Source organism: Crocodylus porosus, unplaced genomic scaffold, assembly GCF_001723895.1.
Source record: "Crocodylus porosus isolate Cpor-Errol unplaced genomic scaffold, CroPor_comp1, whole genome shotgun sequence".
In the NCBI taxonomy this organism is placed as follows: domain Eukaryota; kingdom Metazoa; phylum Chordata; order Crocodylia; family Crocodylidae; genus Crocodylus; species Crocodylus porosus.
In genome coordinates, this window is record NW_017728947.1 from 4,494,993 (window position 1) to 4,508,917 (window position 13,925).

At 39.0% G+C, this 13,925-nt stretch overlaps 1 protein-coding gene across 1 annotated transcript in view; it reads left to right on the forward strand.

Moving 5' to 3' along the window:
- The window catches only part of TNNT3 (troponin T3, fast skeletal type), a 45,138-nt gene that overhangs the window by 19,755 nt on the left and 11,458 nt on the right, over nucleotides 1-13,925 (forward strand). The window contains exons 7-11 of the mRNA XM_019551635.1: nucleotides 2,416-2,427; nucleotides 2,782-2,799; nucleotides 11,253-11,271; nucleotides 12,372-12,417; nucleotides 13,682-13,798. Coding sequence (XP_019407180.1) covers nucleotides 2,416-2,427; nucleotides 2,782-2,799; nucleotides 11,253-11,271; nucleotides 12,372-12,417; nucleotides 13,682-13,798 — 212 coding nt within the window. The remainder of the gene's footprint in view (nucleotides 1-2,415; nucleotides 2,428-2,781; nucleotides 2,800-11,252; nucleotides 11,272-12,371; nucleotides 12,418-13,681; nucleotides 13,799-13,925) is intronic.

Consider the following 13,925-nt stretch of genomic DNA (forward strand, 5'->3'; position numbering starts at 1 on the left):
ACACATCTTGGTTCCAGTCATACTTGTAAAACTGTGTTTGATGAGCATGTCTTAAACTGGTATAAATTCTGTAAACTAGGAGGAGTTGAGTAATACTTGATACACATAATTAAATTGTTTCATAGAAACTATGAAACTGAAATATTTTGCAAGACATACTTTTTCATCATTCATCTGCATGATCTTTGTATCTCTCATTTCATAGTCATCCCCATGTCTTCTCTTTTTGTAGCCATTTGTTTTATTAAAGATATTAATTCTTTTTCTCTGTAACCTATTCATAACTTTCACCAACCTTTGCTTGCATAAAGTATAAGGTTGTTTACCTTTTGTGGTGTTTTTAATTTTTTTGTCTCCCTTTGCATCTTGTTTCCCTGACATTTCCCACTTATTGAAATTTATGAACCTGAGATATATATATTCTAAATTCCTGTGCGTTGCGCTCAAGGTTATATATACACAGGAATTCAAAGGTGCAAGGTAATAGGAGATAATAAATCCTTACCTTCTATTTGTGTACTTCTGTTTTTTCACAGAACCATGAATCACTAAAATAACAAACTGTGATAAATAGTGCTTACCACTTGGTGCCAAAAAGTTAGTCAAAGATTTGTCCAAGCTTAATGGTGTATTGAACTACTATGGCTAAAGCATATCAGGTTCTATAACTGACGGCACACTGGAGATGTGATGTGACATCACACATTGACACGTTTGATTCCCCAGCTTGAATGACCACCATCTATTTCCACCTGAAAATAGTCTTGATCCAGTTCAGTGAATCATTTAAAGCTTTGCTGAGAAGAAAAACAAAATTTGCCAATTTCTATGCGAGACTCCTACAAAATACTACCATTGGTGCATCTGGAAGTAGTATTTGACATAGCCCATCGTACATTTCATATCCATAATCCTGCTCTATGGGTAATAAATGTAAATCTATGAAAGCTAATGACCACCTACCTGTATTACTGTAATGCACTACTGCATTGCATTTATATGTTTTGCCTGATGTAAAATTTCACCACTTGTCTGCAGGTTTCTTTTGCCTTTCATTTCCATCACATCCCTCTCCATGCCTTTCCATTTCACATCCATATGTGTCCTTTGTTCTTATTTTAATCTCATTAACTTTCTCGTTCTGTAACCTAATTTATAAGTGATATGCCTCAACCTTGGCTTAAAAAAAGGGAAGGTTTCTCTCATCCCATGCTTCTTGTTTCTGATTCTCCTGTCTTCCTTTGCATGCCATTCCCCTGACACTTACCACTTAATGAAATCCATGAGCCGGGTATGTGACATGACTTCTGAATTCTTCTTTGTTAGTCTGTAGGGATAATGTACATAGGAATTCCAGTGTAGCACAAGAAACCAGTAGATAACAGATCTGTCAGTGATAAATTATAACTTGCATGATTTTTTAATTTTTACTCCTATAACCTTCTCTCATTTATTAAAGTGTAAGAAGAATGGTAACACTTAATTTTTGCATGGAAAATTACTACATTTTGGGAAAAATGTATGCTTTCAGAAAAGAGTAACTCAGCAAAATGAGTTAAACTCTGCCATGTGATATGTAAATGACTACCTCCCACATCCATGGGAGCTCCATTTCATACCATAAAGTGGAGTTTGGCTCATTGATTGCATAAAGGAAGTCAAAAGACTTGGATTTTGTACTGCTGTTATGCCTGTAAGTAATGGAGTGCTTAAAAGATAACCACATTTCAAGGGCAAAACCCTGTTCCCAGATCTGCATCAGCAATCAATATGTTTGCATATTCAGAATACTGAAACTGAGATCAATGCAGATCCAAGAACAAGGTCTCTCCCTTTCTTCCACCCCTTATTAAAATATGTGTTTATACATCTACATTACAAATGGATGTGAATAACAACATGTATAGATGCACCTCCGAACTGCATCAAGGCATAAAAATATAAAGACTTTTCTGAAGTCATCAGAATGCTGGTGGTGGACCATTGCAGGTAATTAAGCAGGTTTCCAAATGTTCATAGAGCAAATATATGAAAACTGTTGTTGGAAAATGACAGGTGCAATATTTCTTTGGGACTACTTCACGTTCTGGCAATGTTTGTGTGCATATTTAAAATCAAGGAAAACCTTTGTAAATTGTGTGTCTCAATTCCTGTTAGTGTCCATAATGATCACTTTTGCAAGCATTACACTTGTTACCATGAATCTGCATGTCTGTTTCACCTGACAGAATCTTTTCACTCATCCTCCCCTTATTTACCCCTTTAAATGTGATTAATTTTCTTTACTTTTGATTTACCTCTTAATCTTCTCTTTGCCCAAAGCCATTTAAGTCGCTGGTCAAATAACTGGTTTCTTGTTCTCATTCTCTTGTTCTCCATCGCATCTTGTTCCATGACACTTCACACCTGATGAAGTTCATGAGCCAGGTATGTGACATGACTTCTGAATTCCTCTTTCTAGTTCCAAAGTGAGTGTATGTGTCTGAACAAGAATCTTGGGTTAGTAGGAGAGAAAGAACAAGAGAAACAAATATTAACCACAAATGGTCACTTGTCAACTTATTTCCTTTAATCTCATGCTTTACTACTATATTAACTTTAATTTTTAACTCCCAACAGCTTCTCCAGACAGCTTTTGTTCCTCACGTTTTTGCATGGATGATTTTACTTTTCTTCACAGAATCCTTGATCTCTTTCCCAGGCTTCAAAGTACTTAAATATGTGTTCTGTTTTTTTCTATTTTCCTGTTTCCTATCACTGCTTGCACCATGACACTTTCAGGAGAAGCCCACGAAGAAGGTATGTGATGTGTCTAAAGAATCTCTTTCATTCCATTTCTCTTTCAGTACTGGGAAAGCCATGTTAAAATGCTGAAGTCGTACAAGATCAGGAGTGAGGTTGGATGTGGGTTCTTTCTGAATGGTTTTGGATGGACAATGAGAAATTTCAGAAAGGTTTTATGGGTTCAAACTACATGTAAAAAATCTTGCAAATTCTAGTTTGAAAACTGACCTAAATTTGCAAAAGTTTTGCAGATGTTTTGGTGGGCCAAACTGAGATAGTTGAAAGAGGCCTAGTTCTCTGAGGATAGGCTAGGAGCACTTCGGGAAAAGTAAGCTCCTTTAAGTTTTTTTCTGTTAGGCTCCCAAAAATTACAACACCAAAACCTCTTGCTACATTTGGAAATGTAGGTTTCTACATCCTGATTTAAACACATTACTTCAAGCACTGGTGCATTCAAGATTAATTTATTGGGGGGACTAGTATTGGATATACTAGAGTAGTTGGTGGTTCCTTTAGTGTGTTGGAAAATATTTGGCACCAGACTTTGTAGGAAAACTCCTAAAATACTCTGTAGCCATTGAAAGAAAAGAGGAGATTTTAAAGTTTGAGACTCAGAAGTATGTATTTAGCTCTAAAGACCGTAGGTGATTTTTCTCAGGCTAGAGTGTGTTATCTACCAGGATTGTAATTCACAACACATAGTGATCCATTTTGATTAGCATCATCCATATATATGATGATGTAGTGTCTTGAAAGGCATCTTAAACATGGTTGAAATGGATTTGTCTCAGAAAAAGAAGTGATGGATGAACAGTGTGATATGATGATGTATGGAAGGTTGTTTACATGAGTGGAAAAGAAGAGAGGTCATAAAGAATCCTGCCAAGGCTAAGAATCATGCTATAAAGACTAATCCACCCAATGGCAAAGAATGTTAGATTTTTTTTTTACCCTCTAAATTACATTACTTTTATATTTGGAACAGTAGCTGGTTCTAGATGGTGCTTCAAGGACTGATAATGTTTTTGAGACTGGGGAATAACAGTAGGGAAGTTCAGAATTGTTCTGGAAAAAATTTCAAATTTCAGTTAACTTCCTTCTGTGTAAAAAGTGCATGGCAAAATGCTTTTGTCTGTGGAGTCTGGCACATTCCTTTCGTTGCAGTGTTGGAACAAAGCTTGTGATCATGTGTAATAGATATTCTGTGGAGAAGAAGTACTGTCCAACATGTAGATCCATGTTTCTTTCCTTGTCTCTGTTTACCCTGCTATGTATAGGATTACTAATTTTCTCCCCAACAAAATAAGACTGTCCCACTGCCAGGTAGAAACTTCTAAAGCTTTCACTGAAATACAGGTGCTTGGCAGAGGCTTGACATGCTTTATGATACTTGAAGCTGTCCTTTTCTAGCTTATGGGAGGCTAGAATTTTATATGCTAATGACTATTGTATTGTGCGATTTAAATTAAGGTCTGGCAAGTCCAGCTATTGGCCTAAATTCCCCAGGTTAATTTGTTTCATATTTATGAATCTTGGTGAAATCTTCCATCAAGAAGACTCAGGGGTCTTTTACCAGCTTGATGAGTGATAGATTTTTCCTTTCTTACTGGCCTCCTAAAATCTGGATATTCTTACTGGAAAACAGAAAGAAATCAAAACCAAAAAGAAAGAAACAAAACCCTCATACACCAACTGCTGCATAAACCAAGCCAGATCAACAATCCTCCCCTGGCACTAATGTATGTTCATAAAACAACCACCACCAAAAAAACAACATTCTTTTCCTTTGACTGTATTTGTTCACCTTTTGTGTTTGCTCTGTAACGATATTAAAATTACTACAGTTCCTGGCAGGAAGTTGTGTGGAAACAGCAATTTTTTAAGCAAATAGGAAAGAATGTTTTGGAAAGCCAGTTTTGAACTTTCAAATATAGGCCTCATCACTGGACACCAGATATAAAGGAGGAACAGCAACAATGTTATATGGCTTACCTTCTGTCAAAACTCACTAACACATCATGAATTTCAGATATCCAGTCTGGATGCCAATATTTTGAAACCTCACAATAAAGATAATATATACCAGGAATTCATGGACTACTCTGCAAATAATTTAGGATAATAAGTGCATTAAAGAAAATTGTAAGCTCCCTGCCAACAATTTGCAAGTAGAAAATTGAGCTCACTTTACAAAACAAATCATTTGCCAGTTTTTACTTTTTCTCCTTTTCATCTGCTCCAGTTTAATCTTTTAATTTCTGTCCAGAAGGATGATCATAATGCCTCCTGGGAACTATGTCTTCAGAAGACAATCAGTGGGACTCATGCTTCTTTTGCATATGTCACCCTTTGGTGTCCAAAAATAGATCTTCAGTTTCCTATTTTTTCAAATTTTAGCCAACACCAATATCTGTACTGGAGACATGAACTTTGCAGTGAGGTAGAATCTATAGCAATATGTAGTTTGCCATGCCTTCTTACTTCATCAGACAGGTAGAGGAGCAGAAAGGAAAAACTTCTCTCCCTTGAGCCATGTATTTCTTTTGACTATACCAAAGTAAACCTGGAGTGGCCTCACTGAGTAATGGTGAAATACAGTCCCAGAAGAGTAACCAAGAACAATCAATATAACTAGGCAACATTATCCTTGGTCTCATCTTGACTTCAATGCAGTAAAATATAGTGAATTTGTCTTCCTTCCCCCACTCAAGCTCTTGCTTTATGTCTCTAATGTTCCTTGAGCTTTCTGGCACTCACTTTCCTTTTGCATGTATGTGTTGCCGTTTAAGAAGAGGTCCCTTCAGAAGAACAAGAGGTTATGTATGAAGAAGGTAAGACTCCTCTCCCCTCCCTTTTTTGTTTCTTGTCATTGAATCTGAGAAGAGACATACTTTATGGGATGCTTTTGAGTCTCAGCATTGCTGCTTTGTGGCGCTGTTGTTCTGCTTAGGTCTATTAAATCTGAGTCAGTGTCTCTTGTCTTCCACTATAGGATTTTTGTCTGAATCTCTGACTATCACTTTTCTGTGGCTTCAGCCTAATGGGAAAGGAATACTTCGGCTTTCCTAGTGAGAGGGTGGAAGGGTCCCACTTGTTAGTTGTAAAATCACTTCCTTGCAGTGGGCATAGTGGTGTAGTATGTTAGACAGATAAAGAAAAAGCTAACAGTGGCATCAGTTTAACCAGCAACATGTTGACTCTACAAGAATTCCCTGGGATGAATGGAAAGGAGATTTGTTTTTCTGATAACTTGATGCACTTTCACAGGTTTGGAGGTATACATCTGGGACAGATCCTCAGTTGGTATAAACTGGCATTGTTGAAATCAGTGGAACCATATTGATTTATATCAGTTGAAGAGCTGGCCTTTCCAACTTCTCAGAGCTATGGTTGGCCTTTCCAATGGTATCAGAGCTATGGTTCAGAGCTGCATTCAGTTCTGCTGAAGAGTCTCACAGTTTAACAGGGCTCATATGAGCATGTCATTCCAATATTCAATAGTCACAACCTAGTCAGGAGAAACAATTGCTAATATCATTGTTTCACTAATTGTCTACTTTAATGTGAGTTATAGCTAGTACTTCTCCACGGGTCTGGGAGTTACAACACAACTTTGCCATTCCATTAGCCCTAAGGTATAAATGATACATGTCCTGGGATTCCTTTAGGTCAGGGGTGGCCAACCCGCAGTTCAGGTTGTGAATGGCACACAGCAGATCAGGGAATAAAACAGCAAACAGAACAGCAGATCAGGCAGGGAGCAAAGGGAAGGGAGTAGAAAGTAGAGCAACAGATCAGGCAGGGGATTGAAACTGGAACGGTGCTTGAAGAGGGTGTGAGCCTTACCTTGTGACATGCCTGCCAAAAAGGTTGCCTCCCAATGCTTTGGGTTATTTCTTGTCATGCATTTAAGCCATTGAATCTCCTCTTCTTTCTGCTCTTTTAGAGATATAGATAGATAGTTACCCAGAGAGTTCAGTGCCCCAAGAATAGGGGGGAGGGAAGGAGGAGCTGGGGCATTAATTCTTTAGGAAAACAGCACTGATTGCATATTGACTTCATATACTTTCTTTCTTTTGCTTATGTTCTTCAACCTACAGCTGGAGAAGAAGGAGAATACTATGATGGTAGTTTGGTGTTGTTTTGGGATGTCACGAGCATTTTTCTCTAACCCCTTCCTTTTCTTTTCTATCTGCTTCTATTCCTCACTCAATTTTTAAACTCAGGAACTGGGCCAAAACATCACTACTACAAAGAATCCTTTACTGCGCATATCTAATCACTCTTTGGGAACTGACTGTTATATCTGGAGCGCTTGCTCACATATTTCATCATAAGGACAATAAGCAATGGGAGAACCTAGTACTCTACAATGTTCCACTCCAAAACCCTGCTCATCCATCTAGTTGGGAGCTAGAAAAAAAATCCTCATATTTATTTGATCACTAAAGCCTTCAGTCTAAAAAAACACATAAGGATATGCTTAACTTTAAGCATGTGTTTAAATCCCATGCATACTACATTTTTTTCCTTAAAGCCTTTTTCCCACCTGCAGTATCAGTACTTCTCACATTATTGGGCACATCTACATGTCACACTACATTGCCATAGCGACATGCTATGTCACCGTAGCGACCATGTGGGTTAGCACATGATGAGCAGCTCCTTTGCTGTAGTGGTGCTAAGTTATCCATCATAGAGGACAGTCCGGTTGTCCTCTGTCCTCTATTGATACAAAACTGGACATCTTTATGTCCTCTATTTTTCTCTTGAAGAACACTCTTATTAAGTGTTCACATTTTTCTCTTGAAGAGAAAAATAGAGGACATGCAGGTATCCAGTTTTGTATCAGTGGAGGACAGTGTAGCAGAAAACTGGAAAGTCCTCTATGATGGCCACCCTAAGTGGCATGCTCCCCTGTTTATAACGCATTGCTAGAGCGAAGCAGCAGCTAAAAATAACTATGTGCCGTGCGTACGGCATAGTATGGATGGTTACTGCGCCATGCTTTAGTACTGTCCCAAGGGAAGTACTAAAGCACAGGGCAGTAACAATGTCACTAGGGCAATGTGTAGATGCATCCATTAAATACAAAAGACTAAGTTCTCTTCTGGTGTAAAAGGACTCAGTTCAACTGACTGCAGTAGAATTTTACCCATTCTTGTGAGCAGAAAATTTGCGACAACCCCACGCTGCTCCCCCTCTTCCCCCCCCCCCCCCCCCAAAAAAAAAAAAGCAAAAAAACTAGGGGCCTGATGTGCAGAAGAAAAGTATAAATCTTCAGGAGGACTCAATTAATTTCAATGTAGTCTGAAAGGAAGCCCTGCCATTTTATCGCCTTTTGACTCTCAGCCCCTATTGAACACTTCCTAATGGAGCAGGTTCTAAAGAAAGAGCTCAAGGTTCTTCCAACATTTGTTAAAATCTACTGACTTTTTTCTAGGGTTTTTTGTTGTTGTTGTTTTGTTTTGGGTTTTTTTATTGTTGTTGTTTTTTGGGGTTATTTTTTTCCCTTGTTCACTTTTCAGGCTTTTTCTTATTTTAGGAAAAAAACCTTTTGAGGACTTTTCTGAGCCCCTCTTATGAATTTCACTTCAGGATGTGATTTCTCTCTTTTACTTTCTCAACTTTTAATGGCATACTGATTTTTCAAAGCATTAGCATAAATTAGAAATGTTACTTCTATAATACAAAATGAAGAGTGGCTGGAGAGATCTAAATCAATTAAAGGCAGTTTAGAGGGATTCTTATAGACAGGAGGGCACAGCATGAGTAGATTGTAGATGTTAAAAAATGAACAGAGGGTATCTTTATGATGTGCTATAGCCTGAGCTAAGCCATTGTGGCTACCAGGTGCTCCTGGGATATATGTGTAATTACAGCTTCACTGACCTTGGATTGCAAGTGGTTCTTGGCAGAACTGCCTTCTTTTGACAGGGTTACAATGGGGATTTGGCTACAGATTCATGGTTCATGGGAAGAATGAGCAGAATATGAGTCAAAATCCACCATGCGCATCAAGAGGAGGAATTTGCAATGGCAATTCCTGAGTGTTCACAAATTTTGGCCCAGTTCCTTGAAAGAGAGAGCATCTTAAGAAAAATTCCCAGCCTTGTGGCTGATTTCAAGGCATAAAGCATATGAATAGCATTTTTATGAAAACTGTTATCTCTCTTTTTTTTTTTTTTTACCCATTTTCTGGTCTCTAAGAGGTACAATAGATATCATTACTATATTTTTTATTGTTTTTTGAATAGCCAGTTAACTTTTATTTTGGAACTGTTTGTTCCTTGCATTATTTTTGAAGCACCAGGTTGGTGGAAACAGAAGTCAAAGTTTAAGATGTGGTTGGATTTACCTAACGCACAGACAGGTCTGAAGCCTTAAAACCAAAGGCAATAATAATCATAATCATAATAAAACAAAGCCAAAAGTCCATAACTATTTTTTCTCTCTCTTAAGTAACATGCACTAATGTATCACTTTTAGTTACACTGGAATGTCTTGGTAATTTCCTTGGGGCTCCATGGGGGAAGGGAATTCTGTGTGTTTTCAAATAACATCCCTAGCAAACTGGTTGCAGTGATTTCCCCTCCTCCCTTTCTCCCAATTAAACAGAAAAATCAATCAGTAAAAAAAAAGCTCACAATCTATTGGCCAAAAAACCCACAAAAAACTTAGTCACAGTTGGAACAATAAAGACAACAGGCAAAACTAATGCTGCCTTCACCATGCCTGACCTGTGGTTTATTTTTATATGTGAACAGTAAAATTTAGCTTATTTCTCTCCCCCACCTTGCCTGATTATTTACCATTGTTATTTATGTTATTGTGGCATCTAGAGGCCTCAACTGAGATCAGGAACCCACTGTACTAGTCACTGTATGCACATTTTATAAGAAATACTCCTCTTCTCAAAGTGTTTATAATCCAGGAAGATTGCAAAGACAAGAGTGAAAGGAAAAAATTGTTATTCTCTGACCTCCTTCTTATGTGACTCCTACATTTCTCAGCATAAATTGCTCAATCATATCCCTCTACTGCCCAAAATCCTGGCAACTGATGTTTCCCTCAGGCATTTTTCACTACCAGTTCTCAGCATTTTTCCCTTTATGAGAAACTGGATATTTAATTTAATTTCATTCTACTCTGTTCCATCCATCTTGTATGCCTCCAAAACCAGCAAGGTCCGCATATCCCATTTCAAAGGAATTATCTTTTGGAATGCCTCAGTGTATAATCATCTGGGGACCTCAGAAGGAAAAAAAAAGGATCGACATGGGTAAGTGGGTGGTTGGACTGATCTCTGAGCTTTCCAAATTAGGCTCTTTTCATAATGGACTCAATAGGTTGTGAGCTTTTTATTTCTAACCCATCTTCCCACCAAACAAACAGAAAGAGAGAGCATTGTCTGGCAGAATTCAGATGAATTCCTGAAAGTTCAAACGTAGCATATGGTTAGAAAAGTCAGCCTTGGGTCCCTGTAAGATTATGCTAGGATAGAACATGTCGGTTTGATTCTCTTCCACTTGCAAAACTAACTCGCTGATGCTGTTGACATTACGGTGGGCCAAAAAAAAAAATTAACAGACCAGAGAATCAGAAATAAATGTGTATACAAATATTGCTGTAATGAACTAAGTCATAAATTGATGCAGCAGGCTGTCCATGACTAAAAAAACAAACAAAAAAACCCAGGTCTGACTATCTATCTTTTGAGATGGTTTGCACTTCACACCAAGGAGCCTGTCCTCTCCTGGAGACACAAGTGCTATTCCCATTCATGTGCATGGGAATTTTGCATGCAGGTCAGCCTGGGAATAAAACCCCTAAGAGAGGATGGTATTTCCAGGCTGTGTGGTGGGTCCCTGGAATATATGAAGGAAAGTGAGATTTTGAAATACAGAGTCCACTTAGGGCTATCTGGGAATGATTGAACTTGGGGAAGATTTATCATAAACCTATGTATGAGACATTTTACTAGAAACCAGGCCAACCTGGTTCTCACTTACATCAATGTAAATCCAGAATAACTCTGCTAATGGTAGTGGAGTTACTTTGGATATTCTTCAGCATAAAAAAGATGAGACACTGACCCTAAAAAGGGAGTGTTCTCCTTTACTTTCCAGGTTTGCCATCCTCCTTAGAGATTTGGTCTCCAAGGTCTGAGAAGCAGAATTCCTCACATAAAGCATTACTTTCCAGATGCTACGTTGGCACTTTTACACAATCTCTTGTTTTTTTTCATTTTCTGTCAAATTCTGTTGTGAGAGTAGAATCAGATTCACTCCCACACCAAAGGGAAGTGTTTATCTCTTTTGGATGTGTTGGCTTAAGCCAGTTTCTCTGGGATGTTTCTCCTAACATTTTTAGTTTCCCTGTTTCTCTGATTTAATAGACTGCCTCTATTATCTCTTGTTCTAATTATTGTCCTTCTTTTCCCTCCCTCTCTCTCCTTGTTTTTACAGAGGAAAAACCCAGAATAAAGTAAGTGTCCATTCACCAGGAACCTGTAAAACACCACTATAAATGTTCTGGCCACTCATGGGCATTCTGCCAGAGAAATGGTCACCAGTATTTCTGAATAGTCTCCTTCTGCCTGCCATTCATGCAAATCCCAGTATTCCTCTGCCCTTTCCTACAATGTCTCCCTCTGTCAAACAATACTGTATCTAGTTTCAGACCAAGGAGTAAAAACCAGGCCCTGAACAGTTTACCTGGGTTAGAGCCAGTATTGATCGAGTCAGAAGCGCTCCAGAGCTGAATGTACCTCTCTCGCATATAGCATTTCATGTTGGGTGAAGCTGAGGTTGTATTCTCTCCTCATTTCCCCTGGAACTACACAGAAACAGAAGCAGAGGGTACAGAGGATAGAAAGGCAGCTGCTGTGCAGGATGCTCTCTCCTTGCTTCTCTTCGCTGTTTGAGGGAGTTGTCAGTGGCAAGTGAAAGAAGGGTAGCTGCTATCTTGACATGTCCCGGGCTCTGCAGGGATTGACCAGTTTCTCCTATGAGCCAGTGCCCTAGCTCTCCACTGGGTCAGCTTCCTTGAGTATGCAGCACTCTGCTCAAACTTGCACTCTCATACAGAACTTTACAAGGGAATGATATCATTGATATTTGGGATGGAAAAAGTCTACAAGGTTATCTCCCATCCCATATCTCTTCTATGGGAGAGCAGCAGAGGGCCAACCTTTTTGGTGGGAGTGCCACAAATCAGCCTTGCACCCTTCTTGAGTGCCATGCTGACCCCCTTCCCTTGCTCCATCTGCTGCTCTACTTTCTGCTCCCTGCCCTATCTGCCACTGTGCTCCCTGCCTGATCTAGTGTGCACCACACAGAGGCTGCTTATGCCACTTGGCCAACCTGCACCATGAGTGCCTAGAAGACATTTTTAGAAGAGTTTCCAGCCCAGTGATAGTTTCAGCTATACATTTCCCTTATGCATTGCCCTTAGCATTTTTCCCTGCCCTCACCACTCCTCCCCCAGCTTTGGTCAGTTCATGAGGAACGCCATTCTGGAAGTGTTCTGCATTCTTTGGGGTGATATTTTTTTCTTCTTCTTTTTTTTTTTTTCTAATGCCATAGGCTGACTGCTCCTAAAATCCCAGAAGGAGAAAAGGTAGACTTTGATGTAAGTATTGCTGGTAATGATCCATTGCACTCACATGACTCTGTGGGTCACTGCTGACCCTTGTGAAAGTGTACTGCAGTGTCACCAAGGGCAAAGGACTGATCCTTTGCAACCTGTTTTCTGTAACAGAAATAGCTGCAGGCCACATTCCTAAGACACCGATTTATATATTCGGGTAGCCAGGCTACCATATATAGGTCTTGCTACAACTTTTTAGTTTTTGTTTTCCCACTGTGCCTTTGAAACAAATATCTGAAGGAAAGGAAATATTTGAAAGGAATAAGTGATTTAAAGCCTTCAGTTCTCTGCAATGACAGACCTGCTCTTTATCAAGCTCTTGATCTTGGTGAACTACCAGTATTCCTCAAGAGCAAGCGAGATGCTCTTTCAATCATTTCCTACTCCTGTCTTTTTGCCTGCAGTGTCTATTCCCTATAACTCATAAATGATGAAGTTTACAGTTTTAAGTTTATAAGTGTTCTAGGAAGGGCTTCTGTGATATCAGAAACTGCACGTGAGGCATATTAAGCAATTATGTTCTGCTGTAGCCAGCAATAGGCTGCGCACAGGAGGCTTAAGTTAAAAAGAAAAAAAAATCAGCTCCTCAGAAACCCATCAACAAGCAAAAAAGAGACCTAAAGAAGCAGGAAACGTGGGGGGACATTTTTGCAGATGTACAAACACCTGCAATGAAGCCATGCAAATGAAGTGGGATGCAGCAAGTAGGTTTCTGAAGAATATTTCTCAGGGTAGCAACATCTAAGCAGCCAGCCAAACAAGGGACCAACTATGATTTTGTTAGTAATAAAAAAGAAAGAAAGAAAGAAAACAATGCTTGTGATGGAAATGGACATGTTTATGGTAGAAGAAATCATATGATCTCTTGAGGTCAAGTTGTGTCCATTTAATCTACAAGTAAACAAGCTTTCTGTTTATTTTGATGCATCTTGACTATCAATATGAAACTGGAAATATTTAGAGAAATGTAATGGGGCAGAGAAAAGTATATAAGACTGCATGGTTCCCAGAACATGGGGAAAAATGGGAAAATAGGATTCTTGCTCTGTTACTGCTGTTTCTGTGGCCCTGAGTCAGCCCTCATTGAAATCCATGATTTTGGTGAGTGACACTATCTGTGCTTTGGTTTCCTTGCTTGTCAGGTAAAAATATTAACACTTTACCATTTTAGTACCAGGTGCCAAGATGCTTGAAGGGAAGGAGCTGTATCAGTAGTAGATTTTTGTTATCTTTTCTGCTTTTTCAGGACATCCAAAAGAAGAGGCAGAACAAAGACCTTATTGAACTGCAGGCCTTGATTGACAATCACTTTGAGGCTCGGAAGAAAGAAGAGGAAGAGCTACTTGCCCTGAAGGACAGAATTGTAAGTCTTTATGGCACCATCACCAAGGAAACCTGCTTCAGGACGTTGTTGTGTGTATAGCTACTTCAGAGACTCAGAACCAAATGTGAAATTTTATAGATTGAATTTCTTCTTCTGTCCAGGAAGT